At 45.9% G+C, this 17,581-nt stretch overlaps 1 protein-coding gene across 1 annotated transcript in view; it reads left to right on the top strand.

The window, feature by feature from the left end:
• The first annotated feature begins 10,471 nt into the window (after positions 1-10,471).
• ADAM12 (ADAM metallopeptidase domain 12) overlaps positions 10,472-17,581 on the top strand; it is a 330,028-nt gene continuing 322,918 nt past the window's right edge. Inside the window, exon 1 of the mRNA XM_081267967.1 lies at positions 10,472-11,093. Within this exon, the coding sequence (XP_081124093.1) occupies positions 11,006-11,093 (88 nt within the window). The 5' untranslated portion in view covers positions 10,472-11,005. The remainder of the gene's footprint in view (positions 11,094-17,581) is intronic.

The raw sequence follows: 17,581 nt of genomic DNA, 5'->3' as shown, positions 1-17,581 counted from the left end.
AGTAAAATCAATAATGAATAAATGAGATGGCATCAAACTAAAAAGCTTCTTCACAGCAAAGGAAACAATCTCTCTTAGAACCTACAGAGTTGGAGAAAATCCTTTTTTAAAAAAATCTTTGTAAGGAATCCATGAACACAAATTTATTTGGTGTGTTTCAATGCACTAAATTATCTTTACTCAAATGTTCCCACCTTTGAGCAACGGAAGCCTAGGTTGGCTCTGGGGTTCTTTTGACTGTGGTGACCTTTAATAGCCTCTTTCTTCTGCTATGACAAGACATTAAAGGGTCACCTTATATGTTGCTTACCCTAGATCTGGAAGCCTTGCTTGCGTTTAAGGACAATGGTACTTGGAAGTTGCCATGTTGGCTTTAGAAGCACTCATTACTGGTGGGTCGGTCAATGTTTTGAACTATGTTTTGAACTTTTCAGGGCATAAAGTGTTGGGAAAAGTTTTTTTTTCCTGAAAATAAAGAATATCATGAGTTTACACAAATACTTTCAGTTGGAATTTAGGTTTTAAATTTGGATTTAATTAATCTTATATCTCAGAATAACCACCCTAACCCTATAGCCAATATCATGATTGTTAAAAACTATTTACATAGTTTCTTTTCTTATGTTCTTTTTATATTTTAAAGTTACAGGGAATAGTTTCTTTATTTGTGGTCATGTAGTTAATCAAAATATTGCCAGGTTAATTTATTTCTTTTTTTTTTTTACTTCTAGGTTCTAATTTTTTATTATGTCAATTTGTTTTACAATAATATAAAAATATTTTCACAGTTTCAAAACCAAATCTATGTACCAAAGTATACTCAGAGAAATCTAATCTCTTTCTTTCCTGTCTTGATTCCTTTATCCACTTATATGGAATAACTTTTAAAAATATTTGTGATTTCTTTTTTCTTTGTAAAGCAATACAATAATTGTATAATGGTACAGATATATGTTCACATCACAACCTCTTGAACAAATAATAACAACCCCACATGCTCTATATTATAGTTTCATTTTTGGCATTCATTGATTAAGAAAATATATAAAGACAAAAATCAACAATTCATTCAATAGCACTTTTAAACAGAATTATTAATCCCAGTGCATTGTAATTGTAAAATGTTATTCCACATGTCAGCTTGGCCTTGATAAATATTACTTGGTGTTGATTTGAGTGTTGATTTGAGTTGCCCAGTCAGGAACCACAGAGATCTGCTGTTTTTCCTATTTTTATTTTCCCTTTTAAATTCTGGAATGGTTTCATATTTAACAGAAGTTACAAAAGTAGCACAGGAAGTTCTCCCATCTCCCTCACCCATTGTCCTCTATTGTCCACATCTGAAACAACATGAAAATATTTGCAAAAACTAAGATACCAATGTTATTCTGCTGCGTTAACTAAATTCCAGGTCTTGTTCCCTCTCACTAGCTTTTCCACTCATGTCCTTTTCCTGTTCCAGGATTCAATCTAGGACACAATGTTGCATTAAGTATCTTTTGATTTTTAATTTACCTAAAAATCTATATATGCTAAAGAGTGCTCACACTTTATAAATAGTAGGGGATGGAAACCAAGCAGTTTACTGCTAGCAGGATGATCACAGGGTTGAAGTACAAATCTGGGTAAAATCTATTTTATTAGAGGCGATCTGGTTTAGGAGAAGAAAATGCAGATTCTGCAATTAGGCACACTCAGGTTTGAGTCCTGGCACGGGCATCTGTTACTAGTTGTGAGATCTTGAATACTTTATTTAATATCACTGAGCCTTACTGTTTCATGTGTAACACAGGAAAAGAAAATGTGCCCGACAGGGCAATAGGGAAGTTTATACATAACAAATGAAATGTTGGACCCCCGTAAGTGCTTATTGAAGAGTGATTGCCATGGTCATAGCAGTACTGTCAGGAGGCCTGTGAAGAGCATTTGGGACCTGGATGCCTGATATCTGGTCCAAAACATAAACCTGTCTTATAAAACAGGATTTTATTCCACCAGCTGAATGTGGGGTAACAACTCAGATGTTCAGCCTCTGATTCAAGTGACCCTGAGCAGAGGGGGAGTTTCAGGGGGCATCTGTGTCTGACTCTGACTTGACTCACCAATGAGTCGCCTGGCCCTGCCTGTAAGAGGGGGCTTTCCACCAACACACACTGACATTGTCCTGTGGGAATCTTCCCAGAAAACAAGCATCTGATAAATTAACACATATATGCTTCTAATTTTGAAAGGACTGTTAACAGTTTTTAAAGTATTCTCCGACAAGTTTTTTTTTGCTTTGTGTTTTTGTGACACACACAAAAAAATGCTCCTTTGTGGAGAGTTACTGCAGCCCTGATTTCGGGTGTGTGTATGTCCTTGGATGCTGAGTTAATTCCTCTTCTTTTGCAGGGGTATGAGAGACTTTTGTGTCACTTTCCAAAATAGAACTTAAAAGTAGGTCAGCAAAAGAACCATGAAGTAGGCCAATTGCAATAAATCCAACAACAGGAAGTAGGTCCAGCTCCAGGTATAGCTCCCTGGGCCTTCATGCTTAGACCCTAATGCCTGTTCTGCAGAGGCCTAAAGGGACATGTCAGGGCCAGGTGACACCAGGACCGGTCACATGCATTCTCTTTCCCCAGGACAGAGATTGCTGGTGCTGGTCTTCATGACCACGCCAGCAGATTTAAGCCTGATGATCCTGAGGAAGCCCAGCCTGGGCTGGGGCCACACTCTGCTTGGGGGTGAATGAGAAGCACACTTTCTTCTCTCTGTGGACAGGTGAGTAAGTGGCTGGTTCTGAAGTGCAAAACCACATTATGAGATCATGCTTCTGGTATTTCCGTGCAAATGAGCTGGATGTGGAACCCAGTTCCACAACACCCCCACCCAGGGTGGTGCCGTGGTGCTGGGGGATGTGCCCGGAAGGGTCAGTTCTCGGAACTGGCTCCTACCTGACTTCCTGGCCTCCTTTCTAATGGTGCCACTGCTTTCTCACAACCATGGGGCATCTTCCCCGTGGCACACACAACATCTATATCTCACCCCAGGAGAGAAAGCACTTTCCTGATGGTGCAGGATTTTGATTTCCCATGATTTTGTAAGGTTTCTTGGCACTCCTCCAGAGCCAGGGGCTGTCCAATACATAAGATTGTGATTTTTAAAAAAGAAGGAAAAAACCACCATATTTGATTTTATATCCAGGGCTCTTCAACATAAATTTCTGAGTTATTACCCACACACATTTCTGGTTTCGAATTATTCTGACTCAGGCTCTTCTTTGTTTTTTCCATCGTTGGCAATATTCTCAGTAACCGCACTCCGTATCCATTGTCTGATTACCAGAACAAAACATAGTTTGAGGTTGTTTGGAACCTTAAGTGAGCTTCATTTTATTTCTATTAAATTTTAAAATAGTACCAGAAGTAATAGACTTAGTAAAAAGTCGAGGATTTTAGACAATAAAGCGTATCCCAATACAGATTGCTGCTCTGTAAAAATCAGTTCTTACTTGATTTACAATGGTCAGGGGCCTTAACTGGAATAAGGAGGGAGGTTACTGGAGGATTGGTTTTGAAGAGAAATAAAATATTGTCCACTTATCTTCTTGGACCTCAGCAATAAATATACATAGTTGGAATCACCGATCTTGAGCCTGGATTGAAGAACCATAAAAGAGGAAAATTTGTCAAGGCCCTAGTGGGAACTTGCTGGCACAGTGGCTCTTTCTCACGTTAATTACTGTCCCTTCTCTTTGCCTGGCTCTGGGCTAGGCACAGGCATTTCAGGTACAATAGTGAGTAAGACAGGAGCCTCCTGCAGGGATCCCTGTCTTGTCCTGCTGACAGCAGCGGTTACAGGGGTGCACAGCAGTGGTCACGGCACCCAGCAGCATGGCTACCCAGAACCTGGAAGCAAAATGGAAGGCTTCATTCAACAGAAAAGACATGACAGAGGAAGTGGCCGCTTGTGGGCCTTGAAGGATGCTCGTTCTGACTTTGGGAGGAGCATATGGAAAAACCACAAAGTGTTAAACATTTGTAGACATCGGAGGGCCCGTTGGGCTGCAGGAGGGGCTGTGCTGGGGGTGGGAGAGAGGTAAGCCTAGGAGCCCTGGCTGTGCTCTCCCCAATGAGCCTTGCACATCCCAGGAAGCAGATTTGATCTATTTCTGAAGGTAACAGGGACCACTAAACTTCTGTGGGAGTTCGTTTTGGGAGGGCCTCTGCATGGCAGTGGCTAGGATAGCACAGGGAGCCCCGGGGGCCAGGGACTGACTTCAAGAGGAATCACCATGATTGTCTAGCCCTGGGGCTGGGGGACAGAGGCAGGGGGACTTGATGAAGGGTGCGGTTAAGGGAAAAAATAGGGAAGGAGCCAAATAGGACCGTGAAGTTCTGGGCCAGTATCAGCAGGGAGGAAATGAAACAGAAGGTCCTCGGAGCCAGACAGACTCAGCCTCCGGTCCCAGGTGTTCTGCCTTTGTGCGAGACTCCGAGGCTCATTTGATTCCATAAGGGTGATGAGCTCTTGGGGCCTGGGGCAGAGCAGCTGCAGGGCAGGTGCCATCTCTCAGGGTGATTTTCTGTGGGCTCAAAGCCATTCTCTATATCATAAGACTAAGAGGTGTTTGAGGACAGGAACTGCCCTGCCCTTAGTATTTGGGCATGTTTGCTCAACTTTTGGTTCTTGGTTTTTCAATTTGGCCTGGGATAAAGCAAGCTGAAAAATCACTTGTGAGAATGGCTTGGGAACACTATGGGAAAAGAACACTGGCAAGTTTACATCAAGGGAGGCAGCTCTGTACTTACCCTATTGATGGGTGTCTGTAGGCTCGAGGCAACGGGCAGGGTCCGGCTGTGCCAGGAGCTGGTGGAGATGAGCATTTCAATGCTTGGTAACTGCTAAAAATTAAAGCTGCATTAGGTGCCAAACCAGAGCTTACTGTAGGAGAAAGGACAATCAGTCCAAGCCCTAGAACTTGTACGTTTTTTCTGAGTTCATTCAGGGGTTAATGGGAGAAAGGAGTCCAGATAAAAGTGCCCACCAGGATGCAGAATTGAGAGAATCAGAATCACAGAAGACTGAAATCTAGGAAGTGGCTGAAATAACCATGGCAGAGAAGGAGCCCTGTGGACCACATCGAGGCTGGGCAGCAGAGGGGATGGAGGGCCAGCCACAACCGTGTCTAGTAGCCAGAGTCCCCAGAGCTGCCCAGGACTGCTCCTTCATGGTGAAGCAGAAGCACTCCAGGACTCCCCTGATGACAAAGACCCCACCACCTGCTGTAAACCAGCCCTCGGGCTCCTTTGGCCTCCCTTGGCCTCACACAGAGCCTTCTTGGAGCTCTGAGTCCTCCCTTAGCTGCCTCCATTTAAGAGAAATCAAAAAGTTGGAGTGGATCCAAAGGAGAGCAGCAAACGTGAGTGATGGGACCTGAGAGGCACGTTAAAGAAATTGGGGTTGATTTGCCTAAAACAGTAAGGATAAAGCAGGAACTGGATTCAAGTACACGAAGAGAGGCCCGTGTCCAGTTATTTTCTAATTTCAATAGCCCCGAATAATAGGCAGGTGGCCAACGTGCCACCCGAGAGATGAGGTAAAGGAGTGGCCTCATGTGAGCATTTCTTGAATGGACTTCCCTGCAGCTATTGTAAAGTAGGCCCTGCCCCTTTCCCAGAGGAAACCAGCTGGAGACCAGATATGGAAACTGGCTTGTCCCCAGAGAGCCTTCAAGTCCTCCCCTGCCCAGTTCCCCCAGTCCATGCAGTCTTTCTGAAAAAGGGAACCCCAGTGGGGGTTGCCCTGGCCTCCTCTGGAGGGTCTCCCTACTGGAGAGCAAGTGGAACTTTCCATCACCATTTCTCATTGCTGCATTCAAGACACGGCCCTCAGCGAAGCCTGCAGCTTCTTCAGCAGCTGGGAAGAAGATGGCTTGCAGCTTCCAGAACTGGCGGTTTAGATGAGATCACTGCGTGACTGGCTAAGCATGCAGTGAAGATGCTCAGAGAATCTGTGCCACTTCCTGCCTGATGTGGTTTTGCTTTGGGGCCAAAGGCTCCTGCCACGCCTGGGTTTACAGTCATCCTGCCATCACTGAGAGTCCACCCCCACTCACCCATCCATCCTCACAGAAGGAGCAGAGAGCCAAGACGGCACCAAGCACGTGTCTTCCCCCTCCTGCCCCCACACACCACCTGTAAGGACTGCGCCACTGCTTGTAGATTAGGGTACCGTGTTATGGTTTGGATGTGAGGTGTCCCCCAAAAGCTCACGTGGGAGACAGTGTGAGAAAGTTCAGAGGAGAATTGATGGGGTTTGTGAATCCCTGATGGGATTGACTGAGTGGTGACTGAGTGGCGGGGTGTGGCGGCAGGAGGTGGGCTTTGGGGACTTGGTTTGGGAGTATATATTTTGTCTCTGGTGAGTGGAGATCTCTCTCTCTGCTTCTTGACATCATGTGAGCTTCCTCCCTCTTCCACACTCTTCTGCCATGATGTTCTGCCTCACTTGGAGCCCTGAGGAATGGAGCTGACCTTCTATGGACTTAGACCTCCGAAACCAGGAGCCCTCAAATAAACTTTTCCTCCTCTACAGTTGTTCTGGTTGGGTCTTTAAGTCACAGTGGTGAAAAAGCTGACTAACACAGCTTGTGAGAGGGGACGCAGTGCTGTTGATAATTACAGCAGGACAAAATTGGAACCCACTGCCTCCTTATTTAAAACCCAAGCTCAAAACTCAAAAACAGGAAGGGAGGTGCCCTTGGTATGGAGGTGATCAGGATCCGGGAAGCTGGAGGGATACAGCGTGGAGAGTGTTTGCTTTATTGAAATGTGCATTAGTGTTGCTGTGCAACAACCCCCGCCACACACACATTATCTATCGCCTCAAAACAACATTTGTGATCTCATGATGTTGCTGGGGGTGGGCAGCTGGAAGCAGCTTAGCCAGATAGCTCTACCTCAGGGGCCCTCAGGAGTTGCCGTGGGGTACCCAGAGCTGCCTGTCTGAAATGTGACCTCCACGGGAAAAGTCACCTCCCCGATGACTTGCTGCCATGGCACCTGCAGGAGAAGGGTCTCTCAGTCTCTCATGGGCTGCTGGAGCATGGGGTGGTGGCTGGCTTCCCCCAGAGTGAGGGACCTGAGTAAAGGGGGAAAGCCCTTCATGGGTCAGACTGAGAACTCACAGTGTCACATTGGGGCTGTGTCACCAGGCTCAGCCCTCACTAAACTTATGTTGGTTTTTGACATTCCATTGGCCTTTCTTTGAGTACTGACTTTGCACTCCTTTCTCCCAAGCAAGAGCAGGAGAGACCACCGTGTGCAGCCAGGAGTGACATGTCAGCCACTGGGGTTCCTCCTAGGTGCTCAGTCGCTGCAGATGGGGGGCAAGTAATGAGTTCCCCTCACAGTGTATGGAGGTGGGGAAGCTGAGGGTCGACTGGCAGGTGACACATTGCATATAGAGGGGCTCATCTTCCCCACCCCACCCCTTCTGACCCAGAGCATCAGCTGGCTGGCTTCAGCATATAGACTGGCTGCTACTTACTTAAGTACTGACTCTGTGCGATAATGAACCTGGTGGGTGGGTTCTGCCCAGGAGGCTTATAGGGGGACAGATTTCCAGGAGGTGAAAGCTCGAGTTCTTGAAGTGAGATCCATGGAAAGAAAAACAGACTCTGTGTTCTTATGGGCCGATGGGAGCAGGACTTTCAATCTCCTCAAGAGATGGAAATAAAAGGATTTCCAAGAATCTTAACCACGGGGCGACTGTGTTTGTTTACTTTTGCAACAAGCCTTGGGAACTGTGCTTGGAGAGATAAAAGCTGTTCTGGAAGCTTGTGTCTGGAGTTCCATCATGAGGTTGAGCTGTGAGGAAGCTGACCATCACTCACTCACTGCCCCATCATGAGTGGCCGCCTGTCAAATCCTGGGGTAGGAAATTTTGCCTCCATTTTTCATCTGCTTGTACTCAAAGAGGATGAAGCTAAATGTAAGCCTGAGTAAGAAATAAGTGCCCTGTTCATTGTGAGTGCCCAGGCTATTAGACAAAAATAGCACACAGGAAACAGTATTGCAAAGGTCAATTCTTCTAGAAAGGAAGGGACAACAAGCCATCTATCTGAAATTTTAATGAGCAGATCCTGGCCTCTGACCCTACACCATTACCTAACAATCCAGTATTGAATGTAATGTCGGCTTCCATTTCCTATGAATGAGGAGGCAGAATTCCCTTCCAAAGGCAGACCATCTGCCGGATGGACACAAGCTCTGCTCTTTGCCTTAGCTGGCTGCTGTTGACATGCATGAAGTCTTTATGGATAGGGTGTCAGCCCAGGCTCCTTGCTTCACAGAGAGGGCAGATTAGAGGGGTGACCAGCCAGGGCTTGCAGCTAGGATTTTCTTTTTCTACAACAGCTATTTTGTTTCAGTTGAAAAGTAAGGACAGTCTTAGGGCACATTTAACCTTTTAGAGAAAGCTTTGCAACTTCTGGATTAAAACACACACACACACACACACAACAACAACAACTTTTACTGTGAAGAGCAACAGCTGAATATTTAAGAGAAAAAATAAATGGATCATTAGGAGAGAAAATAAGGCACAAGGCACAGCACACATCAGGGCCATTGTGAAAGGGCACTTCCGTAGTCACAGTGAGTCAACAGACCAACAGCTGTGCTCCTCCTAAAGCAGGTCTGCCATGAACCACAAAGGAAACAATTTTCAATTTTCTTACTCATTGATTCTGAAGTTCTATGAAGTCAGTAGTAACAGAATCACCTAAACATATCCTTCAAAATCAGAACCAACACCCCCCCCCCCCACATCACCCTCCAAAGGCTGGGGATTGGAAACCTTAGCAAACAGCCCAGGACCAGGTAGTTGAGAAAGCTGTGCATTAGCTCCTTCTCTGCTCACCACCCCAGGAGATTTGCATGTTAATGTCACTTACCAGATGCCAAAACTACAGGGTGGAACTCAGGGTTACAGACACAGGCTGTACCTCCAACAGATCTGAGGCTGGGCTCTGACCTACTTCTTCCCTATGTGGTGGAAAAGCTTATTGACTCTGTATGCTACACTCTCTCATCTGGATATTTGGATATGGGATTGAAATAATGCAATGAAGCACCTTAGCACAGTACTCAGGTCATACAAAGCATATAATAAATACCATAGTAGTTAAGGAACAGCCTTATTATTAAGCAACCAGCTCACACTGTCTGATAATGCTGATTTATTGTCTTATTATGAGACAGAAAAAATTGAAGGCAAGAGGCCTTTCTTTTTAGCTTGGCTTCCTAGGTCCCTACATGGCACTGCTCGTTCTGATTGAATGAATGGGTGAAACAAAGAAGGACATGCAAAGCTGGTTGATAGCAGGGCTGGATTTCAGCTGGGGCCTTACTCCAGGCCTGAAACTGAGTTCTGGGAAGGGGCCCATGAGCTAGTACTTCTGACTTTTCCCCCCACACCTTTAAAAAGCTCTACATCTGATTAGGGGGTTGATTTGCTGTTTGGGAACACTGCAAACACCTGGAGGTGTGGCGGTTAGGGGGAGATAGTGAGAAGGGACCATGCACAGTAGAGGGTGGCAGGAGTCTTTGGGAGGTCTCAGGACCAGGGTGGATTCCCTGGGTGGATCTGGCCCTGGCAGCAGTAGAATCACTTGTGGTTTTGAAAACTGTCTGGCATTTGCCCATCTGCGGAGATTTTAAGTTCATTGGCCTGGACTAGGGTGGCAGAAGTCCCCAGGGTTGGGACCACAGTAGCACCATAAGGTGGGTGCCCACCATTCTTAATAGACCCAGCCAATTTTGTCCTTGTGGCTTCTCTGCTGGTCACATGGTCAGAGTGAGGGCAACATGCCTGTGACAGAGCTAACACCCAGGGTCAGGAGGCTGTCTAGCCCAACACTAGAATTAGAAGGCAAGGTGGTCCATTCCTGCCATGGGGTGGTGTTTCTCCCAACCCCGGTGCTACCAGGTACCATGGCCTGAGAGCCTCCTTCTGAAGACAAAGGAGGGCGTCCTGAATCTCTATTTTTAGCAGCCAACCTAAATACTTAAGGTCAGGGAAGTTTGGGGAACAGTCGCAGTTTACCCTTCTTGGAATCCAGGCCAAAGAAAGGACACGTGGGTCAGAGATCCACGTGGAATTGGAAGCAATACACGAAAAGCGCCATGCCCAGGTGCCTCGTGCCCGCGAGTCCCAGACCTATCCCTCCCGGGCGAGATGCCTGTTTGGGGACTTAGGGCCACGGCGCCAGCCCGGGCTGTGGATCGCCATTCAGACCCGCTACTCTGGTCCCGCCGGTTCTCGGCGAGCCGGCAGCGAGCGGCCGAGTCATCATTTCCAGGCTCAGCCTGGAAAGCTGGACCGTGCCGCCGCGTGTGCTCTTGGCAGCCGGGCGCCCGGGGCCCCGCGGCCACATCATCCCGGGGCGGGGATGTGTGCGCTCCGGCCCGAGCCGCCACCGAGCCACGTCTGTGCCGCCGGCTCGCGCGGTCCGGGAGGCGCCCTGCACCAGCCGCCCCTGGGGTGGGCGAGCCGCGGCGCTGGGCGGGACCCTGGCGGGCGGGGCCCCCGCAGCGGTCTCTAGGACCCGCGGGACGCCGGCGGCGGGAGGGGTCGCGGGGGAGACGATAATTTGTTCCGTGGTGATGAGAACGGTGACTGTTGGCCGTGGATCCATTTCACAGGCCTGCCTTCTCTCACTAACAATCTTCCTCGTCCCCGGGCCAACTCGGACAGTTGCTCATTTATTGCAACGGTCAAGGCTGGCTCGTGCCAGAGCAGCGCGCGCGCGCACGCACACACGGGGAAACTTTTTTAAAAAAATGAAAAGCTAGACTCGCTCCTCGCCGCGCGGGCTCTGCGCGAGGGGGTCGGAGCTGACTCGCTGCAGCAGGAAATCCCTCCGGCCGCGACGCCCGGCCCCGGCTCGCCGCCCGCGTGGGATGGTGCAGCGCTGGCTGCCGGGCCCCGAGAGCTGCTGCACGGAAGGCTGGCGACCATGGCAGCGCGCCCGCCGCTCGCGTCCCCCGCCCGCGCCCTCCTGCTCGCCCTGGCCGCGGTTCTGTTCGCGCCCCGCGCAGCCCGAGGTAAGTCACCGAGCCCAGGAGGCTGCCTGCCACCCCGCCCGGGGCACCGCGCGCTGCTCTGGCTTTGGGGCTTGCAGAGTGCCCGGGCTACCCCGAGAGGCGGCGCACTGGGGCGCATCTGAGGAGCCCCGGGCTCGCGTGCCCAGAGCCGCGAGGCGATCCCCTTCCAGGTGCCAATTCCCAGGGGAAAGGTGGGGACACTGGGCTCGTGGCCCTGAAGCAGCCAGCAGCGCCTGGCTCGGATGGCACAAGCTCTGGGCTACTTCCCGTCCCCTCCCCTCTTGGGTGACATTTGCTCGAACGTCTCAATATCTTGACAGTTACACGTGTCGCCCCGAATGATGCTCGTGGGGCTATCTTACTGAACCTGTCCCGTGGTGAGCCCCCCACCCCACCTTTTGGGTCAACCCTCTCGGAGGAGGTTTTCTTTCCACTCCCTGCCTCCCCCACCGATGCACTTGGGGGACGGGCAGTAGCCACGCAGGTGAACCAGACCCTCCTCCGCAGCGGTGCCTGCTGGGATTCCCCGTGGTCTCCCTTCTTTTCTTTCCCCTTTTTTTTATATTGACTCTCTTACCTACTACATCCCTCTCCGCCCTTTTCAGCTCACTTCCTAGCTGTAGGCAGCGGCCAAACTTCAGCCAAATTCATCTGTCTATCCACAGATTCTTGACCATAGTATTCGCTAACATCAACGTCGTGTAAAGCGATCCTCATTTCAGAGTTAAATCAAAGTGCATATATTATAGCTGTTTTACAGACTTAGATTTTCTCGAGTTGAATCCCCTTAAAATCGGACACCTGTGGATCTTGTTTGCATAATGAGGACTCACTCAGCAGGTGCCTTTTTAAAAATTCGTGAGCTTCCTCTGGTCCCCGCTTCCGTCGCCTTCTTTCTGCCGCTAGAGGCGCTGTCATCCCACCAAAGAGTGATTTGCCTTGGCCTCAAACTCCACATTTCTATGATTCTATATAACAGGCATTTATTTTTCAACAACTGGCCTCAATCACGAACCGTTACCACTTTATGGTACGTTTTATTTCGCAATTGCCACTGCTACCCTCCACCCCCACCATGCCTACTGTAATGTGGCTAAAACACGGTTCTTGTTAAAATCCACACAGCAATAAAGACCAAATTGGGAATTAGTGATCAAATAAAAGGATTGCACAAAGGAAGAAGGAATGAGAAAGCCCAGAAAGAACACAGCTGACTCTTGAGGAACCCCATGACCTGCAAACGAAAATAACAGTAGTCAAAAGTGTCTTGAAAGTCTTACAAATTGGTCCTTTTGAATGTTTATTGTAAAGGAACTTCCCCCCCCCCCCAAAAAAAAAATAGAAACAGTCCCAAAGTGTGCATAAGGTGGTCTTTAATTTGGAACATGCTCCATTCACAAAAACAAAAGTCTTCTGATCATAGGTGTTTGTTAGAGGAAAATGTCTATTGAATCAAGTGAACAATAGGAAATTATTTCATGGGGTTGAGCTTTTATCATTTTATGACTACAGCTTTGGTGAAGAGAGTTTTCCTTAGAATAGATGTGACCCCAGATGGAAACCATGCATTGCTTCTTTACCCTTGGATTCTCAGTACCAAGTATTAATCAGTGCCTTCCAATCATGTCATTGATTTAGAAACACATAATGAAATATTTCTTCATGATGGCAAAAGGAATGAAAACTTGTTGAAGGCAGAGCACATTCTGGGTCCTCCTCCAGCCTTGTCCATTATCCTGAGTTCCACACAGTTGCCCTCTTGGTACCTTCTTGACAAATAAACCCTATCAGGCCCCAAAACAGAACTCTGGGCTCCAAACCTTCCTGCCAAGGGCTTCCCCTTCCAAGTCTTCCCCAATTCAGTAGTAATGTCCTTTTCCTTCTCCAGAGGCCTGGCTCAGATGGCACGAGCTCTGGGCTACTTCCCCTTCACTTAGGAAGTCACTCTGAGTCTCCCCTTCCTCATCATAAGCAATCAAACTCCAGCATATATTCCCATTTGTCCACATCCTTCAAACTAAAATGTGCTCCCCCCCCCCCCAATCCAGGCTGCTTTAAAAATTCCTTCTGTAGGAAACTCTTATCTCTATGGTAGCAACCTACTCACTAGCAACTGACTTTTCCTCTCTTCCTGACGAGGTGTGTTCAATGCCATAGCCAAAGTCACTATTTTCAATCATGATTTAGATCATGTTAGTCTCCTGTTTAAAATTCATCAATGGTTTTCTCTCACTCTTGGGAAAGAAAATCAAAATCTCTTTATGACTTACTGTTTCACTTTCTAATCTTATTCTCCACTCTGCTTACTCTACCACAGACACCTCAATATTTCTTTCCAACTTCTCAATATAATGTTGCCATAATTTTTAAAAATTCAGCGTTTTCTCCATGAAGACTTTGCAAATATCTTTCAGAGTTGAGCCAGGCAGTGTCCTATAACTCTTATCTCATCCCTTTTGCAACTGTTTTGCTCTCACTAGGGTTAATAGTTGCCTCTCTTTTTTTTTGTATGTTTGTTTGTTTTACTTTCATTTTGTTTTCTGTGTACCAAACTGTGATACTACGACATAATAAGTAATAAATATTTGGACTCTGTCCTGGCACATAGCTCCTCAGAACCTCTGGAGTGATAAGTGTCTTTTGTATGTTTAATAAGATGACTAGTGGCTTCTGGAAGGGGTGGATTCCAAGTAGCTTCAGGATATTGGGGCTGACCAGTAGAAATACCAGTGAAAGAGAGTTGGGTCTTTCAGCCTTACCTCAACGTCCAGTGATCATTAATGGCCAATGATGTCATCAGTCATCCCTATGTCATGAAATCTCCATTTCAACCCACTATGATGGGGTTTGTGAGTCTCCAGATTGCTGAACATGTGAAGGGCACCTACATCCTTCCTTTGTCCTATGTATCTTCCAATTAGCTGTTCATCTACATCCTTTATTGTAGCCTTCATTAATATAATAAACCAGCAAATATAATACATGTTTCCTTGAGTTCTGTGAACCATCCCAGAAAATTAATCAGGCATGAGGAGGGGATCATGAGACCCCTATTTATAGCAATTTCTTGTTTTCCCTAGAGTTAATAGTTGCCTTTTCTTTTTGTATGTTTGTTTACTACTTATATCCAGTTGATTAGAAGTAGAGGTGATAACCTAAGACTATGATTAGCATCTGAAGTTCTGATTATAAGTTAAGATCCTTTGAAGATATCTCTGGGTAGATAGTGTCAGAACTGAGTTAAAGTTTAGGACACCCAGTTAATGTTCACTGAAGAACTGATTATTGATGGGAAGAAATCCCTACATATTTCAGTGATCAGAGGTGAAGCCTTCTTTATTGAGATTGAGAACAGGAAAAACTATTTTTGTTTTTGTTTTTTCTTGTCACACAACCTCTGCTTTATCTCCAACTTTTCTGGAAATACTATAATGTACTATAATGCTCCTTTCAGTACAAGCAAACACACCACATGAACTACTAATCATTTATTTTTACTTGGTATTATCTTTCCTGGGCTCCTTTACCCTCACGTTCCATTCTTCTCTCACCCTTCCCATGTTGGATCCCCCATTTTTTGAGCACCATAACTTTTTCTTAAGTTGTTCCTTATTTTTGTGGAGCACATCTTCCAGTAACTTCCTAAGGAAGAGCGTTTGAGAGAGAACTTGTGAATGTGTCAAGGATGATTTTAGCTGCAAATAACAGAAAACCCGACACAGTAACTTTTCAAAGTTTTTTTCTTTCTTTCTTTACATGACAAACAGTTGTGAAGTAAGCAGTTAGTAGCTGATATTACTGGGTAGCAGCAGGTCAGTGATATAATCAGGCAATCTCCTTCATTTTTTCTGCCATACTTAGATGTTAGCTTCTGAATCTATGGTGCTACCTCATGATTTCATGGTGACTGCTGGAATTCTAAGCAGTAAAAGGGAAGAAGAGGAAAAAACAAACAAACAAAAAACCCAGAGCCAGTCAATTTTATTTTTATCAGGAAAATCACATCATAAGCCTTTTAGCAGATTTTCTCTTAGATCTCATTGGCCAGTCTATGACGAGGCCATCTTTTGCTGCATAGGATGGTAGAAAAGTAATATTTTTTGCTATACACATTTTGTGATTCAAACAAAACAGCATTCTGTGAGTAAGGAAAAGATAGGAACATATGTGTTACACCATGCATGCATATGTGTGTGTGTACATATTATATACATGTATGTGTATACATTTACAACTACATATGTACAGTTTCCAGTCATTCCATCCTTGTTTGCTAGTTTGATTGGGTATAAAATACCAAGGTGAAAACCATATCTCCTCAGTATTTTATAAGGTATTTCTTTGTTGTCTTTATGGCCATTACTGCTTGAAAAATTAATAACATTCTGATTGTTAATCCTTTAAATGTTGTATTTTTTTTTCTAGAAGCTTTATCTTCCCTTTGTCACTGTGGTTTTTACATTTCACAATGATATATGTTAGTGAGATTCTTACCAGTAATGTGTTGGGAACTCAGTCACCTATTTCAGCTTGAAAATTCATGTTGTAGAATTCTAGTATACTTTCTTGTATTATTTCTTCATTCTCCTGAAAATATTCTTCAATTGTCTCATCTATTTTTCATTCTGCATTTTTGTTCTATTTTCTGGCATAGTTGTTTAGCTATATTTCCCAACCCTTCTATTTAATTCAATTTTTTTGTTGTTCTTTTAAAATTTTTGCTACCATATATTTAATTTCTAAGTGATGTTTTTGCTGAGTGTTTTTTTTTCTTTTATTATACTGTCTTATTCTTTTTTTATAGTGGATACCAGATTTCTGTTAACTCTGAGTGTAGTTTTACTTGCTAAGCATCCTTTGTTCACTTTATGTTCACTATTAGTTTTGAGATTCTTTCCCCCATTTGCCATAATCTCTGACTTTCCCCAAATGCAACTTTTGGCTCTTTTAATATTTAATAAAGGGATGCTGATGAGCTACTGGAGGTGCCAGTGCTTCCACAGATGGATTTATTGACTGGTAGGCCTTTATCTTGTCAGGAAACCCCCAATGCCCCTGATTTCTGCCCCCACCCCTTAGGCTGGTAAGTTTGTCTAAAAAGTCCTTTGGCCTCTGGCTAGAGAGAGTTATGCCTGGCTGTCTGTCGGCTTGTGAGCTGAGCAGGGGAACAGGGTAAAGATGATGTCATCTCATAATGCTTTGTTGTTGTTGTTTGTTTTTAATCCTTTTGCTTTAGTTTGACACTTACTGACATTCCTCTGTGTCTGAGAGTCCGTAAGCTCTGAACTTCCCTGCTTATGGCATACCTATCTGTTCAGAAGGAGGGCAGGCCCCTGGAGGTGCTGGCTTTGCAAGGGACCTAGGGCTGTGACGTCTCCTCGGCTGCTGTTTTAGCCCCCCTACTGGCCCTTAGCGATGTCCAGGGCCCTCTTCCTGAGCCTTTCCAGGGTTTTTATCCCTCTTTCCTCTCCTCTCCTCTCCTCTCTTCTCCTCTCTTCTCCTCCCCTCTCCTCTCCTCTCCTCTCCAGTAGTCCGTTCCAGCTTTTTCTTCTCTACTCTTCTGTCTCTTTCCGTCTCTCAAAGCCTTTCTGCTTCCTCTTCCCTGATGTTATCTTCTCCCCAGGTCTTGGCTGTCATGATGAGTATTCCTTTGTTGTAGGATTTCAGGTGGTGACAGATAAATACCTGTGAATTTGCCTTGCCCATCAGAAGCCAGCCCACATTCTTATTATTATGCTCCGCAGATAGAGACCGCTTCCTCCTCTCCCTTGTCCTTTGGCTCTTTCTATTCCTTCCTGTGGAAACAAAAATTAAATCCACTTTTAAATGTTTTGAAGCTTTCTTTCCAACATCTTTAAAAACTCCAAGTCAACATATACCTAATTAGATAAGTGTTGCAGCTGTGGAAACTGTAAAAAAAAAAAATTAAGAAAGGATGCTACATCATTTAAAGAAATGAAGCACGTTTCTTCCTGATGTACGTGATGCTGTAACGAACTCATTACTGTGGCAGAAAACCCTGTGTTTTTGTACAGAGTGTGTTCCTGGAGCCTTTTAAAGCTACACTGTTCTGCAATACCGTGATTCACAAGGCAGGTGTGAGCAGCCATTTTGGGTTCTCTGTACCCACTGGGCAGCCCTGTTGCCTTGTGGCGGATGCCCACTGGGAGCAGTGTTGTTCAGCGCTATATCTCCAGGCCTCAGGGGTCGAGGAGGGAAATCAACATCATCTAGACAGAATGTTTCACAAGACAGTTTCTGTGCATTTTATTTACCCTGAAGTTGTCATATCCGCCTGTGGTCGCCTACAAGGACACTGATGAAATGCACTGGTGCCAGGCACTGTATTGGTGCTGTGCTTGTCTCACACGATCCTGGTGCAAGAATCCTGCCACTTTCCCAGTACTGCCCTCAGCTCCAGAAGAGGACCCATCTGCAGCGTGGCGGATGTGAGGGCATCTCTAAGGCCATGGTGAACATTTTGTCAG

Source organism: Spermophilus citellus, assembly GCF_964194105.1.
Source record: "Spermophilus citellus genome assembly, chromosome: 15".
Classification (NCBI taxonomy): domain Eukaryota; kingdom Metazoa; phylum Chordata; class Mammalia; order Rodentia; family Sciuridae; genus Spermophilus; species Spermophilus citellus.
Note: the sequence above shows the minus strand (reverse complement) of the source record. Positions and strands in the feature narration are given on the sequence as shown.